Genomic DNA, 21,579 nt, shown 5'->3' on the forward strand with positions numbered 1-21,579 from the left:
TACTTGCCGACGAGAAAGGTGCCGTATTCCCGGCCTAGCTAACATCTGTAAGAAAGAAATAAAAAATACACAGCAGCGTTGTATTTTCATTCATGGTAGTCAGGATACGAAAATGATGTACACTGTGCACCATTTACCATGTTTCTCAGTGACAGTAGATTTGTTAGTCATAACTTTGGCCATTGACTCTAAATTATGCTTAACGTATTGTCATGTTCCTAGCCACGCATGTCTCTACGTAATCATCACAGTGGTCTTATGGCGAACGATGTTGGCTGAAACAGGCCAATGGCCTTGAAGCTGATGATATAAAGATACCAAGTAATTCTATAGGACCTTCACTCCATGTCGTTTCATCCATTCACACGTGTATATATCACCATGGATAGTAGAACTCCGCCTCGCCAACGCCTAGGGAAAAGACAGGAGAGGCATTCAACTTTTTGCAGATTTCTTTTGCTTCTTAGTCTGGATTGATAGCTTGTAATCATCCACTCCACATGTGAAAGTCCACGTCCTCCTGCTTGTAATGGTCTGCGATAAGACTTGAGAGATGGTCTCTTGAGTGTGTTCCCCTGTAGTCATGTCAGTAAATAAAAAATATATAAAATTATCATCAACTTACAAGTTGGTAATGTATATGTCAATCAGCTCTGGTGGAACAAGCTCTGTGATGGCAGTTCGGACCTCCACACTGTTCACCATCTGTCCATCCGCAAAATTGACAAAGCTAGCAGAGTCTCCCCACTCGATCAACGACTCCTCGTTGAAAGGGTTCTCTGGGCTGAGCTTGTACACACCGCCGAGGACAATGACTGCATTTCCTTGCTCCTTGGCAGCCCGTGCGATCGCTGCAGCGCCGGCATCGGCAACAACACCACCGTTGGCCACAATAGCCCGCGCGCCGAGGATAACCTTGTCCACTCGGGACATGTATGCCATCAACCCTCCGTTCATGATGTTGATTACTGTGATGCCAGCAGAAGCAAGCTTCTTTTTGAAACCAGCATGTGGAACTTCAGTGGTCTGTTTCTTGGGGGGTTCGGTAGCGATAAGCACTGTAAATCGACGTTTAAGAGCCGCGCGCAGGATGAATCGTTCGACGGTGGGTGAAGGCTGGTGGACGAGCACGTAGTCTCCGGGGTGAATCTGGACCTCGGCCAGGGATGCAATCTGGTCATCCACTTGGCTAATCTCGTCCTTGATCTCCTCAATACCGTCAATAACCTCGGATCTCAAAGCGTGGACTTGAGTGGAAGGAGCCTTCCATGAAGGAGTAGATGTCCCTGAGAGTCCCACGGGGGATCCCTGGCTGCTAGTTGTGAAATCGTTGGGAGAAGACACTGAGAGGAGGTGGAAGAGAGTCTTTGGGACGTTAACGGAGCTGTAGGAGGACAGCGGGCCTGGTCGGGCAGGAGGGGGCCTGGCGCTGTTGGTGATATAGTCGCCAGCGGAATCTTGCTTGCCATATGTCGATGGTGGCCACTGGTGGGCGAGGGCTTCTGGGTGTGACACGGCATCGGTCGGTGTCATCTGGGCCTCACTGGGGGTTTCGCTGGCACCCTCATTCCTATCCTCGGCTGCTTCGTCGCGAATGAGGCCTAGAACTCGGCGCACGATGTTTGCAATCACAAGCTCCTTGGGCTGAGCCTCCACCAGTCGACGACCGATGCGTGAGACGTTATCAATCAGGGTATCGACATTGAACCATTTTGATCGAGCGACGACCTGAAGTAGGATATGTGCGGTAGCAACTGCGCAAGGCTCGGAGCCCTTGATCTGGCGTCGCTTTAGGAGGCTGAAGACATGACAAAAAGTTTAGTAACGAGCACTGTCTTAGCAAGGGTATTTTTTGGTTGGTGCGGCTCACGCGATGAGGCTCTCAACAGAGGATTCTAATGCCTGACCCTTGAGAGACCGGAGATATTTCTCAAGATCGGGCGCGTAGCCCGTAGATAAAGGAGCCATCTCTAGGTATTTGTGAAGTATTCGCAGTCTTGGTTGTGACCGTAGCCGTAGCTAGCGCGCAAGCTGGGGTATGTTCCTGTATAGTGTCTGCAGTCGCGGGGTGCTCAATGGAGGGGTGATTTGTGAGTCTCGGCACAAATATTCGCAGTGACCAGATGCCGTTTTGCTTTGAAAATGTTGGAATATTCTTTGTAAGAGCTGGAATAAAAGATGCCGTAAGTTTGCTTTGCTGATGCTCGAGGTGGGTGCCGTGAAACAGACAAACGACTGTACTGCTTTGTTCGGATTGGGGTGATTTGTGAATATGAGTCAAACCAATTCCTCCCACCGGAGCCTTTTTTTGCACAAGGCTGAAGGTGGGGGCTGTTCAGCCTCGTCCCTCGGTGGGGTCCTTGCCCCGAGTCGATGGAAAGCCATGACGACAGGGGAGCAGGGGGCTGAAAGATAGGTAACGAACTCTATCAAAACCAGGACGACTCGAGTTAGAGCAATTACTCAGAAAACATCCATCACTCACAACTTGGAAATGTGCTGGATTATGCGTCTCTTATGAATTCGACTTGGCTGTCTAAGTAATGAACTCACCGCCATGATCGATGAGCTGTCATGCCATAGTCTAGGAGGTACCAAAGTATGGCAATTGATGTGCTGTCAATGCTCAATACAGTAATCTTCTAGTCTTTCAAGTTTCAATTGTTCCGAAAAGGACTGAAGTTGGATGAGCCAAGAACGAGCCACACACTCCATAGTACAGTACGCGCATACAGTTCGAAGTGTAGCCAGGCTGCCAGGTACTTTAAGGCCTGTCTTTTCCATATTATAATGACAGCATTATGAGACTCCTATATCATGACTGGCTCCTTATATCCTCGCTTGCCCTAATTTTGAAGATTTACAGGAGGTTCTGTAACAGAAAGTTGACCTTGAAACACAAGGTGTAAAAATACTACTCCAAGGGTCTGTTCTAAAACCCCATAAGCTGACTCACTAATTTTGTCTTCTATGCTTCCAGTGGTCAAGTTCCTTAATGTCTTGTGGATGCCCTAGATTGGCGATCTTGACGTCGACTTCAGATGCGAGTAAGCAAGCAGAACATAAGATCGAACGGCTTGACCGATGAGCATGTGTTGAATACGAAAACGAACAAGGAGATCCGAGATCCACAAATGGTCCAGGTTGAACTATTTTACCCTTGCCCATAACCCTTGTAGCAATGAATAATGGACGTTAACTCATGACAGAAAAACCATCGTAGGATGATAAGGAGTATGAACGTTCAGGAACGGTTTAGCATTATCTGAGTTGAGACGACTTTGATGTCTGATATGGAAAAGGCTCAGGTTTTTGAGTCCCTGCTGTGCAGCATAGCTTCTCGTTGCAAACACTTTCCACAGATTCATCATGTCACTGACTATGCCCTACTGGAGTGATTGTCCTCTGGGAATTTCGTATTCATTAAACATATTTAAGCACAGGCTGAGAGTTTTACTGACCAGATGTAATTAGAAGAATAATCCTACAAGCGAAATGTTTTGATCTGCTATGTATCATTTCGGTAAACCCTTCGGGCTTGTAAGTCAAACGCTCGAGCGTCTTTCTAATAATACTTCCATGGGAGAGTCATGGGCTTGTTGCTGGTAGTCAAAACCGTACTTTATATAGATACAGAGTAGAGTTGAGTAGAGACACTATAGCTGGAGTTTGAGATAATCGTGTTTCAGACAATGCCAGTGTAGTATTCTTTTGTTAATGACCCAATCAACTCTTATGGTGATGTTTATTGTCTGGGTCGGTCTGGAAGAGTTCCATATTGATCCCCTGTCATTGCGGTACGTGCGCATAGAACGGGTATAAAAACTGACAACGGGTGTCTGGAGAACATTTTAAAAAGAACTACTAAGGCATGGGTCTTTTATAAAGCATACAAGATAAGATGCAGATACAGACCTATCAATTGAGGATTTAAGGGGAGTTTAGGCAATAAATACCCGTTATCATCATGAGACAGTGTCATTTATGATAGATTCCTGTGATTGATTAGAGCATATGTAAGAGATGCCCGGTGAGCCGCGGCTTCCCAACCCCCTGCAACGCTACAGTCGGGTATAATGACAGGGGTATATGAGCGCTGGACTGGCCTGAAAAATCGCCGCTGTCCATCGTTAGGCCCCCCCAGAGCCTCCAGGGCTGCCAAAGTCCCCAGCATGGATTGGATCTCGGCAGCTAGAGTCCCCAACACGTGAACCATCTCTCAACCATCATCCGTCAATCGAGCCACCCACCACCAACCAAGTCAAATCAGATCAACTGCACTCACTCCCCTCTGGTGTAGTCTACTTCTTTATTTGATACTGTCAGCTTTTGATCGTTTGCTCACACGCTCTTTCTTGTATTTCGCGCATGTGTAGATTCGGAGGCTTTTCTCTTCCTTCATCATCAAAGACCCGTCGATAGCCATAGACTCATCGATCCATTTCTTTGACAGTAGCGTTCCCAGCAGGGCTGCACTGCTTATTTCTGACGGGTCTTTAGTTAGTCGAACCCCGGCCTGTTATTATTAGTCGACACAGGCCAACAAAGTTCCCCCCCAGCTCCCCTCTCAACGCCACGAAAGACAGGACAGTTTTGTTTGCTCTACTGCAGTATCCATCCGTATTGTACCTACATATCATTGATTCCATACAACCTGCTTTGTCTTAGCGGTACAACCAAAAAGAAGCGACTAAACCTTTCTGACCATTTGAGACATCTGTACTTTTGGATTGAGTTAAGATTGTATCCAAAACTTCCCTTTTTTCCCTCCTCCCTAGGATCGCAAGCCAAAATTGTACATTTCCCTGGCATTTCACCATCGCGATTCCACTGCGCCCCTGGACATCTGCCTTTTTCGCTTCGCCGCACCTGATGCATTCTTGACATTGAATCCCTTCGTTTCAGCGTTTTTGTCAGATTACATCTTGTCGTCGACTATCAACCTACAACCTCTACTTCTTTCAGCGCATTCGACCAGACCACCGGCAACGACGATCGGTTCCTCGGATTACCTGCCGTCTCTCCGTCCTTTCCATTCCGACCGACCCTAACGTATTCACACACCCTTTCCAAGGCGGAAGCTAAGCCTGCAAAACTTGATCGGAAACATTCTACAAAACCTCTTGACTCTTGCCTGTTCGTCCGCACAACGATCGTTCACCTCATGGAATGCTATAGCTCGTGGCGATGAACTCTCTCAACATCTTAACGGCCCGTGTGTCGCCGCCCCCGAGTCCGACTCAATCACGATCCAACAGCATAGGTTCACTTGTAGGCCTGGCCTCCGAAGACGATCACCAGCATGGCGACCACCGATCTTCCAACGAGAACGAGACCGAGCCCTTCCCTCAGGATACATTTGACGAATCGCGATTCGAAACTGAGAAGCCTAGCGAGGAAACCCCATTGCTAGGTGATACAGGCGAGAATCAGACGAGGAGCTCATGGTACCACTCTATTCCTCGGCGAATCGCTTCCAGCATCATTGGTTCTCTTCGATGGGTTCTTGCGACTTTGGCTTCGCCAGGTGTATATCTCATTGCTTGTTTCTACGACGAGTATGGCAATTTCGCACCCTTCTCGCAACTTGGTAAATTGTTTGGACTGGGAGGTGGGAACAAGGCTATGGAAGAGCCAAGCCAGGTTTCTGAGAAGGATTATGGTAGAACTACAGGATATCGGAGGCTATCACCAAAACCCAGGCATACTTCATCTTCTTCGACGTCATCGGGTCTCTCATCGGAATCGGAATCGGAAGGATCGCGCTCCAGCAGTCGGCATGCTCGGTCCAAATCGCTACAGCCTGCAGAGGAAACAGGTCCTGCTCGAAGGTCAATCAGAATCAAACTCAACAGCGACGAAGATCTTAGGCAACGGAAGCACAGGAAAACGCAATCGGCAGTCGCGCGAACCAAGGCAAGCGATCTGGGCAGCGGCGACCTTTCGGCACATCTCAAATCTCCAACTTCTCCTATCGCAGCGCTCACCAGGTACCCCAAGACTCCAGCACCGCCTCGACCTTTGATTCCGCGCAGACAACCCTCGTACATCAATCTCGAGCCGCCTTCGAGCCCGCAAAAGACTTTGATTCTCGATCTGGACGAAACTCTGATACACAGCATGTCCAAGGGGGGCAGGATGAGTACCGGACACATGGTTGAGGTGCGCCTAAACACGACATACGTGGGGGTTGGTGGACAGACATCGATTGGGCCGCAGCATCCGATCTTATACTGGGTCAACAAGCGACCGTACTGCGACGAGTTCCTGAGACGAGTTTGCAAGTGGTACAATTTGGTTGTGTTCACAGCTTCAGTACAGGAGTACGCGGACCCGGTAATTGACTGGCTGGAGACAGAAAGGAAGTTTTTCTCGGCACGATACTATCGACAACACTGCACATTCCGACAAGGCGCTTTCATCAAGGATCTGGCCTCGGTCGAATCGGACCTGAGCAAGGTGATGATTTTGGACAACAGTCCGTTGAGTTATCTGTTTCATCAAGGTAAGAAAGCTATATCAGTCAAGTTTATTTGAACTGGCATTGACAAGATGATTTTCAGATAATGCGATTCCCATTCAGGGCTGGATCAATGACCCAACGGATACGGACTTGATGCATCTGGTGCCACTATTGGAAGGATTGCAGTATGTACATGATGTTAGGGCGCTGTTGGCCCTGCGGGGTGGTGAAGACGGGCAGCACATGGCATAACTTATGATATTTAATATGGAGTCAATAATGAACGGTTTCCACTTCTCATGGCATCATACTGTACAAGACCCGACCGCTTGGTATTGGAGACGAAGTTGGCATAACAATTGAACAATTGGTTGAGTTTAGGGTAAGAACTTTGACACATTTTGTCTACCCTACAAGCAACCGCTATTTCGGCACTCGGTTATGTTATTCCACTGTGAGACGATCGAGTTCATTCACTCGTGCTTAGAAATGGTGCTGTTAACGAAATGGTGAATTCTTTGTGTGCGCCTTGTGATGCAAGCAAGCACCTGCACAATGCTTTTGTACACATCCATAGACAGATATTCAAATTAAACGGTCATCAGGGTCCATCCACAACAACACTTTAATCCGTCATGGCAGCCATAATTTGAATACTCGAATAACAACCAATGGATCTTCTTCAGGGACAGGGTCTGATGTCAATGGCATGTGGTGGAAGTCTGAGACAAAAAGCGCAGATGCAGATGTTGTCCGACTTGGTTAGTCCAGGACGGCTGTTCACGGGAGACCAGGACCGGCTTCGGCTTTGCAAAGATGAATGGGATTGTTGATCGAGTTGATAACCGGGAAGTAAAAAAACAAGCTTTGGACCGGCTTTGGTTCCGCGGATCTTGTAAACACATCAGTCCTACGTAAGAGTACCTAGCTTGTCTATAGTAAGGGCACAGCTTGGGAGGGTCCTGATTGCGCAATGAATCAATTCCACCTTGTAAAATTACTAGGGTTCGAAAGAAACAAAAAGAATGAACCAAGGGAATGGAATAGTATTAGATACAAATGACGCTGACACCATCATTACCCGCGCAACCGCCTTCACGCAGTTTTGTGTAAGAAATTGACTAGGTAGGCATGGTATGATCCGGAGCTGCTGCTGTGTGATGTGCAGTTCCCCGCTTAAGACTTGCTTTTACATGCATGTTGCATTGCTACTGATGAATTGAATTTCAGACATCCATCCAACCCTTGTCACCGAGATACTTGACTTGTCTTGCTCTGTACGTACCTAGGTAGCTCTAGCTCGGGTCTGGATTCGAATTGTCCCAAGCTTTCCCCATCTTTTTTGCCCCGCTAGAACAGGAGATCAAGCTCCTAAGCTCCCCTCCTCGTAGGTCGAAATGCGATCGTAAGTATGTATGTATCTGTAAGCTTGGTTGCAAAATCGTAAACGTCAGATCAGGTACAGTTGTTCAGTCTAAACAAAGTTGGCAGTGGAGAGTCAAGTTGATTGATCCCCGCAGAGAGAGATATTTCTATTGGGTATTACTGTTACTGAATAGAGCTTCTTAGCTGGTGTCTCGTCTCACAAACCGAATGGTGACATCATCACATCTGGTGACGACACTCACAAAAATGAGGGAGAACGGCTGGGGGAGAGACAGCTAGAACCAGGTCCAGACAAGCCACCCGGACTCGGACTGGGCTTGAGACTTGGTTTGCTTGGCTTGGTTGGCCCTCCATGATGCGATTGGAAAAATGGGTGCTTAGATCGAGATCCGTGACGGTTTGAAAAGTACAAATACTGGGAAGGATCCAATGCCAGCTCCAAGTGTGACCTTCTCTCTCTCTCTAATCGAAGCTAATAAATAAATTCATCTCTCTCAACACTCAACACACAACAACACAACTTCTTCTCCTTAACAACCACAAAACAATCCAAAATGTCTCTGCACTACCTTCCTCCCGTCAAGCCCTCCGCCATCGCTCTGGGCACTGCTTTCAACCACGGTGTTGAGCTTGCCGTTCTCGCCCCCATCTTCGGCCAGACCTACCAGCGCGCCAAGTCCTCAAACACCAAGGAGGAGTTCATCCGATCCAAGGAGGCTTCCGGTGCTGCCCTCGCCTGGGGTTCTTCCCTGACTGGCTCTGCCCTCCAGGCCTACGGTGTCGGTGCTCTCATCAACGCCACTGGCACTCTCACCTACAAGGGCGCTGCTTACCTCGGTGCTCTCATCTTCTTCGCTACCTCTGCTCCCGGCGTATGTTAACCCCTCACTTCTTCCACCAAACAATAGCTAACATTTTTCCCAGTACGTCTCTCAGATCTTCGTCGAGAAGCGACCTCTCGACACCGTCGGCGTCAGCCTGGCTACCAAGCTCGTTGAGACCCTCGGTCTCTCCGTCTTCCTCACTTGGTGGGGAACCCGAACCAACCCCTTTGAGTAAGGGACTTCTCTCATGACGCATGTTTTTAATCTCCCCATGATCGGGATGGGTTTTCATGAATTTGTTATACCGAGGCCTCGGGCCCGTGTGAGATAGTAATAGGCACGGGAAATGTACCTATAAGAAAGCCAATAAGGCGAATAATACCAAACAAATGAACCAAACACAAGTCCATACTATCATGTGAATGATGTATTGTCGTAAATCGTCCGTGAAGATCGTACGTGGGAAGTACCGGGATGATGTATGTGTCGATCGACCTAAGCTATTGGGAAATAGCTTCACCTTTGAGTGAGCAGTAGAAAGTTGACCTCCCAAGTCTTTAAATATAAAGCTAAACAGCCTGAGAAGTGGTTTTGGTCTAGCATAAAGTGACCTACTCATTTCGTCTTAAGGTTTCAACGGCCGACTTTTCTGATACCCTGAGGGCTTTGTTAGAAGATGCCTGGGAACTGTAGAGTAGAGCTGAATATAATCATAAAGGCGTACTCGTGCGAAAATAAAGTTAAATGATGTCTGAATAATCGAGTAAGCTAAATATTATTGCAAGTCGATGGTCGAGCAAAGGTCCATGCCTGGTCGCGTGCCATGGTTTGACTGCTACCTGTCGACCGGAGAGAGTATCGCGCAGCGCAGTCGTCATCACCGAATTTCAAGCTCAAGGTCTGCTGGACATTTGAAGGGCTTGTTGTAATCATATCCCATTTTTAATGCAATAGCTAAACCTGAACGCCGCCAAAGCCCTCATCCTGCCGCTGTTCTTGGGCTGGGATCTTTCTGGTATAAATACACCCAGACTTGTTTCAACACCTCTTTCTCTTCTTGCTCTTCTTGTTAGTGGCATCCTTTCCTAACACAGCACTAGCACTTGCACTCGCACTCTCTTGTATCCGACGGTCATCATTCTAGTACTTGGTTCCGCCCTTGACCCAGAAAGCCTGCTTGCCGTACTCCTTCTGCACGTACTTGACGAGCGAAGCGTAGCTCTCGCCAAACGCCTCACCGTCGTCCTCACCGTCCTTGTCAGCGGACTTGTCCTTAGCTTTCTTGCCCTCGGCCTTCTCCATGATCATGACAACGGATGTAGGTCGCTTTGTCTTGGCAGCGGCGCCGAGCTCAGCGCGCGAAGTGACGAAGATGAAGGGAACGTTGTGGTCCTCGCACAGAACGGGGAGGTGGGAGATGACGTCCATGGGGGAGATGTCGCCGGCAATGATCACAACACCGGGGAAAGCGGTGTTACCAGGACCGGAGGGGGCAGACTTTCGGAGGGTCTTGACGACCTCCTTGACACCGCGCTTGAGGGTGTTGTTCTTGGCAGCTGTAGTACGAACGTTAGCAGTCTGTTTCTAGCGGTCAATGTCTCACGATGATCGCATACCCTTGCGGATGGTCTTGTAGACCTTTTTCATGCCCTTGTCATCTGCAACGGGGATGGCGAAGGGAACGACGACACGCTCAAGAGGCAGCTCAGCAGCCTTCTCCTCCTCAGCATCGGAGTCGTCGTTCTCAGCAGCGGCAGCGGCGACGGGAGCATCCTGCTGGACCTTCTCCTCGAGAGCAGCGGCGAGCTTCTCCTTCTTGTCCTTCTTATCCTTCTTCTCCTTCTTGGGCTTGGAGATACCGGACTCGTCGCTTCTCTTCTTGTCCTTCTTCTCCTTCTTATCGGGCTTCTCGGCGGCCATTGCTGCGGTTGTCTCGAGGAAGCTTCGTCGAAGTTATTACTTTTGGTTTTTATTAGATCCGCTGGTGTAGCACGCAAGTTGTGTGTGCCAATTGATGATTATGCGGGACGGATGGTTGATCGCAAAGTTTCCGTGTTTTCTTTACACTCCACTGTCCTCGAAATTTTCTAAACTTTTTTTTCTCGAAAGCTGTCGCGCCGGGACTCGGTAGTACGTTCCGCCGGTTCCGCCACTTTCTGGACCACGTGATCTCTACTGAAGACAAGCCAATCAGGTACCCAGCAATGACTATTACCAGTGGATATAGAGATTCTGAGATCATGGAAAGAGATAAATCACTTAATCATGAGATTGCGGTCGCAATTAATAGACGAACATCAAGTTAATAAATAAATATTGTGACAAATGTCTATTGCACCTCCTGATCTAGGTATTGATGATGTACAATGAGTCCAGAGGACCTACCCCAAAACATCCACCGCCATGGTTTTGCTGCCAGAACATAACAATTTACTCCTCCTCGTCACCGAATTCGGCACGACCAGCCTTGGAGTTAAGGTACTCGCTTCTGTAAACCGAATCAGTATTTAGTCCTGCTGTAGGCACTGCGTATGAACATACCGCTCGATGGCCCAGTTCATCATCCAGTAACCGGCAACCATGGGAGGGAGCCAGAAGAAGATCTGGGACTTGGTGCGGCGGAAAGTGTTGAAGATGGCATCGTGGGAAGCGCCGGCCCAGGGGTTCTGTCGGTTGGCGGACAGACCGTAGGTGATGATACCTCGCTGCTTCTCACCACCTGATACATAGTTAGCCTCCTGCTTGGTTTCTGATATCGATTTCCTCCAAGATTGTATATCAATGCATGTTGAAGTCCGTTTGTGCGTATGTGTAAAATTTCGGCGTTATGTTGGCCCAATTGTGATCCTCCCATTCCTCGTCATTAATCCGGTTGTCCGTCGCGTTCATCGATCCAAGTCCAATTCGTTCGCATATCGAAAGAGCAATCACTTACCGAAGTGGCCCCAGTTACCAATGTAGCTGTAAAAACGTCAGCAATTCGTTCTATGTTAAATGTAAAATTTCGAGATAGCCTGGGTGTTGTTGGTCCGGCCATTAACCAGAGGAAAAGCCGCATGCAACAGCACCATCAATTGTCCTCGCTGGATCGCATTTCACGTACTGTCCGTTCTTGGGGTCGGCAGCGCCGCTTCGGAGCATCTGAGTCGGTCTCATATTGACGGTTTTGGCACGGGAAGTCGAGTCTCGTGAGGGTGGTTTTTTGGAGTCGTCGGTTGGAGGCAAAGGCAGAAAAGGGCCACTTGAGGATTTCTCGGGTCGGGTTGGATTGGAAAGCGCAGAAGCCAGGCTTTCCCCCATCAGCCGAGCTTTCCCGATATAGTTTAGCGAGCACAAGACAGCCCACTCTGAACGTCCAACCAGCAAATACTGCTAGGAATTGGACTAAGAGACAGAGCAGAGCTTCAAATCATCATCGCCGTCCGTTGACTCCGAAAAGCTTCAAAGCTACGACTCCATCACCCATCGCTCCCTGGGTTTTCCGACCACCATTTTTGACCGACAATCTTTCACCCGCAAGAAAGATTTAATCACAATATTTCCAAAATGGCTGGCGCTGCACGAGCCCTCGGTTTCATGTACCGCATGGCGGTCCCCGCCTCAGCTGCCGTCTTCCTAGGCAGCCAGGCTCTATACGACGTCAAGGGAGGAACTCGGGCTGTTATCTTTGACAGACTGTCTGGTGTCAAGGAGGATGTTATCAACGAGGGAACCCATTTCCTCATTCCCTGGCTGCAGAAGAGCATCATCTTCGATGTGCGCACCAAGCCCAGGAATATCGCAACTACCACTGGTAGTAAGGATTTGCAGATGGTCAGCTTGACACTGAGAGTGTTGCACCGACCTAATGTCAAGGCCCTTCCCAAGATCTACCAGGTAAATCTACAACCACAAGATTTGTAGTTCAACATCATGACTAACTCTTATAGAACCTCGGTGCTGATTACGATGAGCGAGTCCTCCCCTCTATTGGTAACGAAGTCCTCAAGGCCATTGTCGCCCAGTTCGATGCCGCAGAGCTCATCACCCAGCGAGAGGCTGTCTCTGACCGTATCCGCAACGACCTCACCCTCCGTGCCGCCGAGTTCAACATCGCCCTCGAGGATGTCTCCATTACCCACATGACCTTTGGCCGTGAATTCACAAAGGCCGTTGAGCAGAAGCAGATTGCCCAGCAGGATGCTGAGCGAGCACGATTCATCGTCGAGCGTGCTGAGCAGGAGCGTCAAGCCAACGTTATCCGTGCTGAGGGTGAGTCCGAGTCCGCCGAGGCCATCAGCAAGGCCATCCAGAAGGCTGGTGACGGCCTCATCCAGATCCGAAAGATCGAGGCCAGTCGTGAGATTGCCGCCACTCTCTCATCAAACCCCAACGTGGCCTACCTACCTGGTGGAAGCGGAAAGCAGGGTGGCCAGTACCTGCTGTCAGTTGGCAGAGCTTAAAGTAATGGATTGTATGATGGAAAGGATGTTGAGGAAATGAATGGGAACTCCCCGCTTATCGTTGGTAATGAAAGTATTTATTCATGAGCGCCAACTATGTATTTCTAGAACGAGACTGGATGGGAAATTCAACCCTATCTCGCAATGTATAATCGCCTCTGGCTCTTCCGTTCCATGCAGCTTTCGTATTCTCCATGCTCTATAACCTGTGACCTTTTCCCTTTCCAAATGACTGAAGTAGCACGATCCAATATTGGTTTGGTCGTTTTATCAGCCGTCCTCAGGGCATCAGAAAACTTGACCGCTGGAAGCATAAGAGACTAAATTAGTAGCTCACTTTATACCCCTTAGGTTATGGTTCTTAGACTATTTATTTTTATGCCCCAAGACGTGGGAAGCTATTTTTTCTGCTACCTAGATAGTAGGCCATTTACTACTCACTACCTATGCTGGCCAACTACCATGACCTATAAACTCTAATGCTTCAAATCATCGCTACTAACGCTTTCTATCCGTTATCACTTGATAGCCCACTCGTTATGATGAAACCCTCGGCCGAGACTTGTAAGCTCTTCGTTGAATAATACTACAGCCTCACCGATAGTAGCCGATATTTGGCTATGCCTCGATGAACGCCTCGGTCAATCGTGCACCTTTCCCAGGAGCCACAAAATTACCATCAACCAATTTCCAGCCATTTCGTTGCATGTCCATCCACTCATTCTTAATCTTGAGACGGACGAGATCTCCTGCTGCCCTGGCATCTTCAGCAGAATCGTGACCCAGCATCTTGGGACCTGTCTCCTGCTGGATCTTACGGTTGAGGTGAACATCCATGAGCATCTTCAAACTGTAGCGGTACGGCAAACCGCCTTGGTGAGGGAAGAGCAGCACCGTATCTATCAATGTAGGATGCACAATACGAACCGAGTTGAGATCGTTTTCCAAACCGTGACCTATCAGGGGTGTGGTTGGGGAGATGAGAGAGAAGAGCAGATCTCGCGCAACTTCAGGGGATGAGACGATCTTGAGCTGTTTCTTCTTAGGCTTCAGCTCGCCGTCCTCACTCACGTCGTCGCTGCTGCTCTTAGCCGGCTTTGTCGATTCGTTCGCGGACCACGATTCAGCCTTGGCAAGGTCCTCTGGCCATACACCCGAGTATCGTGAATTGAGGTCCAGGATCTCTCCTAGTGGTCGGACAAGAACATCTAGCAATTCCTCGCCTGTCGGCCAGGAGGTTGCGGTCAGGCGAATGAGCTCCATTCCATAGACCGTATAACCCATCTCGCAGTCGAAAGCTACTGCTCTGTCCGTAGGGGCAAGGGGGTTCTCGGGTGTTTCTGCAAAGTTGAGTATTGATGCCAGTCGTTTAGGATCCGAAGTCTTGAATACGTGATGATCGCGTGTGAAGCAACCCACTGAATCTCCAAGTTCCTGCCCACAGCACTGGAATCGTTTGGGTTGCCTGGTTCTGTCGCCCAAGGCTTTGGGGGCGATGAAGGTCTTGCCCCAGTGAAAGGTGCATGTTCCTCCAGAAGTGAGTGCGCCGTCTTCTTCGCGTCTTCCCGGAAAGACTTCAAAGCGTTGTGAACATCGATCGCATTTCTCCCATCCTGCAGCTGTCTCGACGCCCTGTCTTGCTTTTTCGATCTCTTCTTGGGAGGGTACCGCAGAGACATAGCCATGATTTGCCAATCCGTTGATAGGAGTCAGGAGGCGTTTTGCAATGTCAAGTTCTTGAGCAGGCGTAAGACCAGTCTTGATCTCTTTCGGTTGTTCAGAAGAATCCTTTCCACTAGATTCGAGCTCTAACTTCTTCCGTTCTTCTTGTCGCTCGGTCTTCCACTGATCTACCTTCATCCTCTTGTACTGCATAACCTTGTTCTTCATGACGTTTGAGTAGACTGCGGCTTTGTGAACAGCGACATGCTCTTCCGCATCCAGTGTACGCACAATAAGCTCTTGTTCTGACAGGAGGAGGTTCATCTCATCCTTCTTGGCGTTCTTTTTCAGTTCTTTGTTTAATCGAGTAAATTCTTGGTGAAGCATTCTAACGAGCTTGAGTCGGATATCATGGCTGGCAGGCATGCTTTTGAGGAGTCTGGGGTTTAGTGATTCAGCCTTCTTGGGTTTTGCTGAAGCAGATTTCTGAGCAGGTGGTGGCCGTGATTCATTACTGGACGGGTTTGTTTTGGCGACTTTTGAGGAAGCTTTTGAAGCGTTGTCCTGAGGGTCGATTTTTCGTTTGAGTGTTGAGGGGGGAATTTGCCGTTTGGTTTCTAGCTTTTTTGCAGCTGACGTTTGAATCCCATCCTTTGAGCCGCTTCTAGAAGCTCCTGTTGTACTTTGTCCAACATCTTGAGATGTCTCTGGGGACTTAGGTGGATTAAAGGGGTCCGTTCTCACGCGCTTGCGCGCTGCCTCTTGATTTTCTGCTGCCTTTTTGTCTGTACTATTTGACGGTGCTTCCGGAGCAGATGGAGTCTCGTTAGGATGTCCGAATATGCAATGAAACGCCGTACAATCATTGCCTTTGGGGCAGGGTATGTGTTTCAGAGACAAACTCATGATGGTGACAGAGTTGGTGTTGATAGGGTAGCAGAAGAATTGACCTCTTAAGTTTTAGGCTACAAAAATAAATGGCCTAGCAAGTATGGTCTAGATAGCATAAAGTGGCCAACTTTTCTGGTACCCTGATGATGATTGCGGTCATATGATGTGATGATTGAGAAAACAGTTCTTGATGGTGAATAAGTGAGATGAAGTTGATTGAGTGAGTGAGCTTAAGTTTAGATATGTTGGTAAGGCAAAAGGCGATAGGAGGTAACGATCCACTGAAATAACCTAGATGCGGAGAATGAGCACCGTGCTGTGGTCAATGCACTGAAAAGAAAGTCTTTGTATAGTTATATAAGATTGAGAAGAAAGGAATTTGAAGTTTATTTATTCTTGGGAGTGTGAGAATGTATTATTTTGAAGTCCGTTATTGATGAATGAATGTACCTATTGAAGTTGAAAGGAATGAGAAGCTGTAACAAAGCCACTATTTTAGAGCGGTTACTCCCTTGAGAAGCTCCACTGCAAAACTAAGCACCTCTGTAATCTTTGACTGAGCAAAAGGCTTATTAGCCACGACCAGTCATTGCCAGCGTAGAACTGCTTTGAAGTTATTATGATGAGAGAATAATAACATTTTAACTATTGATCTGTTAAATAGGTCTTGAGTGTATTAGGATATATCAATATGGTTTCTTTCTATGACAGAAACAGTTACATTCTCTTACACGACAATGCCATTGCTTAGTAGCTACTAAGGTAATAGGCCAGTTGTAGGCACTCCACTACTGCGATAGGCTACTGCTCGCTTTCGGATTTCCTGGCTTTCAACTCGTCATGATAGGAATTCAGCTCGCACAGCCAGTTTCGATGGCGCAGACAAGCGCCACTTATTAGTCTAGTATCGATCAATTAACCAGAAGAGATCCTGGCCCCTTTTCTTGTCTTAAAAAGGACAGATTCTGACAGCAGCCGGACTTCGTATCTATCCGAGATAATCTTTGGCATTTTGAGTGGTGATAACTCCGCAACTATAAAGTCAAACACAGCCTCTCCGAGAAGCAATCAGCAAAGCAAACTCAGCCCCGCGGGTTTAAGCATTTTGGAATACCGGGTCTTACTGGTAAAACGTCCCTGCAAGGGCCTCTATTGTCGACGTCGACGCTTGTCATCGATATTGGTGGGGGCTTTAACATCAGTTAACTCCGTGCCTCCGTTCCATCTTACAAGGGCGGACTTGCAATCAGCCCGATACGTACGCAACCCGAAACTCCGTTGGGGGCGCATCTCCTGAGAAACCTCAACTAATTTATTCTTTTAAAAAGTATACAAGTGGCAACGTTGCCCTTGATACTTCCTCCCCATATTTCCCATTGATACTTTGACTTATTCATCATGTCTAAACCCGTTGTACTGGAAGACGTTACTGGAGGCAGTGTAAATGCAACCCATCTTTGTGTATTAGTCCACGGGGTAAGTAACTACTAAATCCTTCCGACCCCGTCATCCCCTGACGATCGATTCTGGGACGTCATGGCTGACCACCTTTGTTATTACAGCTTTGGGGAAACCCATCCCATTTGCGCAATGTTGCTAAATCCCTTCGCGATAAATACTCTGAAGACGAATTGTATATTTTGCTTGCGAAACAGAACAGCGGCAGCAACACTTATGATGGCATCGAGACTGGTGGCGAGCGCGTTTGCGCAGAGATTGAAGACGAGTTGAAAGAAATTGAAAGGAAGGGTGGAAAGATTACAAAGCTGAGTATCGCAGGATACTCGCTTGGAGGTCTAGTGTCGCGATACGCAGTCGGCCTGCTTTATGCCAAAGGAGTTCTCGATCATCTTGAATGCATGGTAAGTTGCAATGTCGCCAGTAACTGGTACCGGTGACAACGGATGAATACTAACTTTCCCGTGTCAGAATTTTACCACATTCGCGTCCCCCCATCTCGGTGTAAGAACACCACTAAAGGGCTGGCTCAGTAACATCTACAACGTTCTCGGCGCCAGAACACTATCCAAGTCCGGACGACAACTATTCACCATCGATAACTTTCGCGACACCAGCCGACCTCTTCTCGCATTGCTCGCCGACCCCGATTCCATTTTCATGTCTGGTCTGAAGAAATTTAAGCGTCGCACTCTGTATACGAATATTGCCAATGACCGAAGCGTTGTGCATTATACATCTGGCATTACCAAGACCGACCCATACACAGATCTAGAAAACGTCAAGCTCAATTACCTCAAAGACTATGATGGTGTTATCCTCGACCCCAACCACCCTGTGGCACCATCTCCCCAGGCTCAAGGTCAAGACACGCTATGGTCGGATTTTGAGTCTGTTAAGAAATGGATTAAGAACGTCCCTTTCATGCTGACGATTGGCGTTATAATCCCAATTGGTGTTGTTGTTTTCCTGGCCAACTCTGCCGTCCAAACAGTCCGGAGTGCCAAGCGAATCAAACTGCACGAATCAGGACTCGCTGGTTTGAAGATTGAAGACTACCGCATGCCCCTACGGATCAAGGCGATCCAGGAAGAGGTGGAACAAGCATATGAGGTTCTCAACGGTGCTCAGGACCAGCAATACCTGGCATCTGACTCGGACGATGATTTGGCCTACGACGTTGAGGGTCGTCAGTTACTCAGGAGAGAACGCAGAATGTCAACAGCAGAGCAACCCACGCTGGCTTTGACTCCTGATCAGTTCGAAATGATTGAGAACTTGAACGCGGTCGGCTGGCGCAAATTCCCTGTTCATATCCAGAAGCACCGACACAGTCACGCAGCTATCGTGGTGCGTATGGATAAGGAGAGTTTTGCTGACGGCTGGGTTGTTCTAAGACACTGGGCCGATAGTGAATTTTTGATGTAAACGGCCATGTTTATAATTTGGATTATAATGGATTGGGTATATAGGCGAGGAGTTTGGGTATGTCTACTGATATATGATGGGATAAACGGATAAATAGGCGTTTATAACAAAATCGTTATGATTCTTTTGTTACAATCTTAACTACATCACGTTTACTGTTTGAAGGTAATTTCTGGGCTTGTTTGTGATGGATTATCTTTGGGCTTCATTCTCTCATGTGAGCACTCATTGAGCATTGAGTTTATGTTGAGATTATGATGTGCGGTCGACTGGTTGTTTCTTTGGTAGCCTTGAACTTTGTATGACACTGATTGGATGATGTCTATTGAATGAATACGCATAATCATCAATTGTCACTGGCATCTCATACGACACCTAATCGAAACCACGTAAAATCTAGACAGGTCTGTTTTGGAATAGGTGCATCGCATAAACTCTGTTTTCGTCAGTTCGTCTAAGCGGCAGAAGCAATGACACAGTGATACAGTAGTGTAGTATCGTGAAGTTGGATTCTGTCGTCATCTCGCCTAGCTTTTGGTGTTTATGTCGGTTTGATGACGCTATGATAGTATCACGTGTCAGTCGCCACATTCTCTCCCCAGACTGAACTAACCCCTCACCGTTACCCAATCGGAAAGTTGCGAGTCGGCCAAACTTTGGTGATCAAGAAGCTCATAATTGGCTAAACTCGGAGCAGTTGCACCTCAATCAGCCGATTGCCTACTTTTGCCTCCACTTTCTTCCCTCCCTCCTCTTTTTTCTTTCCTACTGCGTAGTGTGATTGATAGTGAGCCTCTTGCTCTGTTCTGCTTTGTCGAGGTCGCGAGAGCTCAACATCACTCCATCTTCTAACTACATCTTCCCCACGAAAAAACTCTGACCATATTATCTCGTGTGAAATCTCTCTCTCGCGGCCCGACATAGCTGCGAGCTACGCTTGCGTTTCCGTCTTACACTCTGCTTTCTTATCGATTTCCCGGCTCCGCCGCCCGGAGATAAGAAACCACTACGCTTAAGCCGAGGCGCCCGGTTTATTTTTCGTAACCACCAACCTCGTACCCATCAACTTGTTCGAGGATTATACTAGAGCTTGTGGCTCATTGGGATAGGAACTGGGGACTGATAGCTTGACGACCTTGTTCTGAAGCTTATATTGTACGGCTAGAAGGTCATATTGATTGTCAATCGCCCAATTGGACCCTCATCTTCTTCTCTTTTCTATACAATTCTTTTTCTTAACGAGCAGTATCTGCTCAATTCGCGACAATGGTTCTCACTCACACAACAAACCACACCTACTCCCACCCGTTCCCTACCGTCACTCTAGCCTACTTTCTACGATACTCGTCTCCTCAACTTAATCCCTTCGCCGTCCATGTTCTTAGCACCGACACCATCGAGAACTATGTCGATCCAAAGACCAGTCGACTTCACACCACTCGCATCCACTTGAAAAAGAGTCGAATGCCCGGTGCTGTATACAAACTACTCCCTGCCAGTGTCACCGGTGGTGGCTCTGGCGATAAGGCCTCATACATTCTGGAAACGAGCGTTGTCGATATCAAGGAGGGCTGGATGAAGACGGAGAGCCGAAACCTCAACTTTACGGGTGTTCTCTCGGTGATCGAGAAGCAGGAGTTTAATGTTCCCAACGAAGGCACTGTCCAGAATCCCAATGAGACTGCTGTGACGACTATGATTCATGTCAGATCAAGACTCGGAGATAAGATTCGGGGCAAGTTGGGTCAAGCTCAAGAGGATGGTTGGTTCAAGAACGGCATCATCGGCAGCTGGGGTACGAAGGGTATTCAGCGCAGCATCGAGAGTATCGCCTCTACCAAGACCCAGGATCAGATGGGCAAAAGCCGCGACGGCATGAAGATGGTTCTCGAGCGCCTGCGCAACAACGGTGTGATTGGCGTCCTCGAGACGATAAGGAGAGAACGTCAGCGTCAACTTGCTTGAGCATCTCTCTCGATACGATTCAACTGTAACAATGAATGGCGACGGCCTTGGAGCAACACGATCTCAAGTGGGAATATCTGGAAACGATTCTCGAGTCGTGCACGCTCAATGTACTATAACTGCTTTTCACACGAGCATGGCGCAATGTGTCTTTTTTGGGTAGGGATATCTGAAGGGGGATTATGAAAACTTGGTGGCTGGCTATAAGGCAAGCTGATGGTGCTGGATTTGGCCAGCTGATGGGGGGACGCAACGTGCAGCGACACATCGCCTCTACTTTATGTGGCATCCCCTCTCTTGTATTGAGTATGAAAAGTCTTGGGAGACAAAGAATTAAAGATTCTAAACATAGTTCATGGCGATCGATCATACCTACGTGATTGTCCTTACCTCGGGGTATTAGCAAAGTTGGCCGCTCTGTATATAAGAGACAAAAATAGTAATCCTTTATGTTATTTAGACCATACCTCTTAGGCTGTTTAGTTTTGTATCCTAAGACTTGAGAGGTCAACGTTTCTGCTACAACTAGCCTACCTCCAAGAGCACCTCCGTCGGCGCCATTCAGGCGTCAGCGTCTGTTTCGCTCATCATCTTCTATGGTGTTATTATAGACCAGACTAAAGTTCTCTCGGTAGAGGTAGGCCGGCAAATCTCAAAGGTTTGCGCCAAAATGTTCCTGCCTGCTCTCTGCTTATCGTCAATCTTGGTATCCAAATCGAGACGCGAGTTTCCAAGAAGGGGAAGAAGGGCACGTGACCGGAATCTCGGTGCGGCCCCACATTGGCGGACGACCAGTCACGTGTACCCCCCGCTTCGCACAGAGATCGATAGAGGCATTGACTCGACACACGAACTTTAAACGCCGATTTCTCGGTCAAAACAAATGCAAAAAAATATTTGCAACATGTTGTATGCTGCTGGATGAAACAGTATGAAGTGCTATCTGGCACCATTACATTGGATGCGCTCGCCCTCGAATTTGACATTTGGGTAGCTGAGATATTGAAGCTGCTATTACGGCGTCAACCGCTGCGTAACCCTGGATGAGGGATGTTATGAG

At 48.1% G+C, this 21,579-nt stretch overlaps 9 protein-coding genes across 9 annotated transcripts; 5 read left to right on the forward strand and 4 right to left on the reverse strand.

Moving 5' to 3' along the window:
• Nucleotides 1-487: 487 nt before the first annotated feature.
• Nucleotides 488-1,968, reverse strand: FSST1_006140 (translation initiation factor eIF2B subunit beta; the record flags this gene model as incomplete). The annotated part of the gene is made up of 3 exons (XM_083232480.1): nucleotides 488-575; nucleotides 626-1,798; nucleotides 1,871-1,968. The coding sequence occupies 3 exons, from the start codon at nucleotides 1,966-1,968 to the stop codon at nucleotides 488-490; spliced, it is 1,359 nt and encodes a 452-aa protein (XP_083089570.1).
• A 3,219-nt stretch (nucleotides 1,969-5,187) lies between these two features.
• Nucleotides 5,188-6,715, forward strand: FSST1_006141 (Nem1-Spo7 phosphatase catalytic subunit NEM1; the record flags this gene model as incomplete). The annotated part of the gene is made up of 2 exons (XM_083232481.1): nucleotides 5,188-6,505; nucleotides 6,564-6,715. 2 exons carry the CDS (start codon nucleotides 5,188-5,190, stop codon nucleotides 6,713-6,715), a joined length of 1,470 nt encoding a protein of 489 aa, XP_083089571.1.
• A 1,688-nt stretch (nucleotides 6,716-8,403) lies between these two features.
• On the forward strand, nucleotides 8,404-8,908 carry FSST1_006142 (DUF1761 domain-containing protein; the record flags this gene model as incomplete). Its single annotated transcript, XM_083232482.1, has 2 exons — nucleotides 8,404-8,721; nucleotides 8,774-8,908. 2 exons carry the CDS (start codon nucleotides 8,404-8,406, stop codon nucleotides 8,906-8,908), a joined length of 453 nt encoding a protein of 150 aa, XP_083089572.1.
• A 905-nt stretch (nucleotides 8,909-9,813) lies between these two features.
• FSST1_006143 (50S ribosomal protein L30e-like protein) lies at nucleotides 9,814-10,593 on the reverse strand (the record flags this gene model as incomplete). The annotated part of the gene is made up of 2 exons (XM_083232483.1): nucleotides 9,814-10,229; nucleotides 10,290-10,593. 2 exons carry the CDS (start codon nucleotides 10,591-10,593, stop codon nucleotides 9,814-9,816), a joined length of 720 nt encoding a protein of 239 aa, XP_083089573.1.
• A 510-nt stretch (nucleotides 10,594-11,103) lies between these two features.
• Nucleotides 11,104-11,829, reverse strand: FSST1_006144 (ubiquinol--cytochrome-c reductase subunit 8; the record flags this gene model as incomplete). Its single annotated transcript, XM_083232484.1, has 4 exons — nucleotides 11,104-11,161; nucleotides 11,215-11,392; nucleotides 11,609-11,634; nucleotides 11,777-11,829. 4 exons carry the CDS (start codon nucleotides 11,827-11,829, stop codon nucleotides 11,104-11,106), a joined length of 315 nt encoding a protein of 104 aa, XP_083089574.1.
• Nucleotides 11,830-12,219: 390 nt separating this feature from the next.
• Nucleotides 12,220-13,115, forward strand: FSST1_006145 (prohibitin subunit PHB1; the record flags this gene model as incomplete). The annotated part of the gene is made up of 2 exons (XM_083232486.1): nucleotides 12,220-12,549; nucleotides 12,603-13,115. The coding sequence occupies 2 exons, from the start codon at nucleotides 12,220-12,222 to the stop codon at nucleotides 13,113-13,115; spliced, it is 843 nt and encodes a 280-aa protein (XP_083089575.1).
• Nucleotides 13,116-13,733: 618 nt separating this feature from the next.
• On the reverse strand, nucleotides 13,734-15,683 carry FSST1_006146 (uncharacterized protein; the record flags this gene model as incomplete). The annotated part of the gene is made up of 1 exon (XM_083232487.1): nucleotides 13,734-15,683. The coding sequence occupies one exon, from the start codon at nucleotides 15,681-15,683 to the stop codon at nucleotides 13,734-13,736; it is 1,950 nt and encodes a 649-aa protein (XP_083089576.1).
• Nucleotides 15,684-17,066: 1,383 nt separating this feature from the next.
• On the forward strand, nucleotides 17,067-18,554 carry FSST1_006147 (putative serine esterase-domain-containing protein; the record flags this gene model as incomplete). Its single annotated transcript, XM_083232488.1, has 3 exons — nucleotides 17,067-17,144; nucleotides 17,231-17,530; nucleotides 17,598-18,554. The coding sequence occupies 3 exons, from the start codon at nucleotides 17,067-17,069 to the stop codon at nucleotides 18,552-18,554; spliced, it is 1,335 nt and encodes a 444-aa protein (XP_083089577.1).
• Nucleotides 18,555-19,820: 1,266 nt separating this feature from the next.
• Nucleotides 19,821-20,519, forward strand: FSST1_006148 (uncharacterized protein; the record flags this gene model as incomplete). Its single annotated transcript, XM_083232489.1, has 1 exon — nucleotides 19,821-20,519. One exon carries the CDS (start codon nucleotides 19,821-19,823, stop codon nucleotides 20,517-20,519), a length of 699 nt encoding a protein of 232 aa, XP_083089578.1.
• Between the last annotated feature and the right edge of the window lie 1,060 nt (nucleotides 20,520-21,579).

This window comes from Fusarium sambucinum, chromosome I (assembly GCF_050947815.1).
Source record: "Fusarium sambucinum isolate potato_lamoka chromosome I, whole genome shotgun sequence".
Taxonomy (NCBI): Eukaryota; Fungi; Ascomycota; class Sordariomycetes; order Hypocreales; family Nectriaceae; genus Fusarium; species Fusarium sambucinum.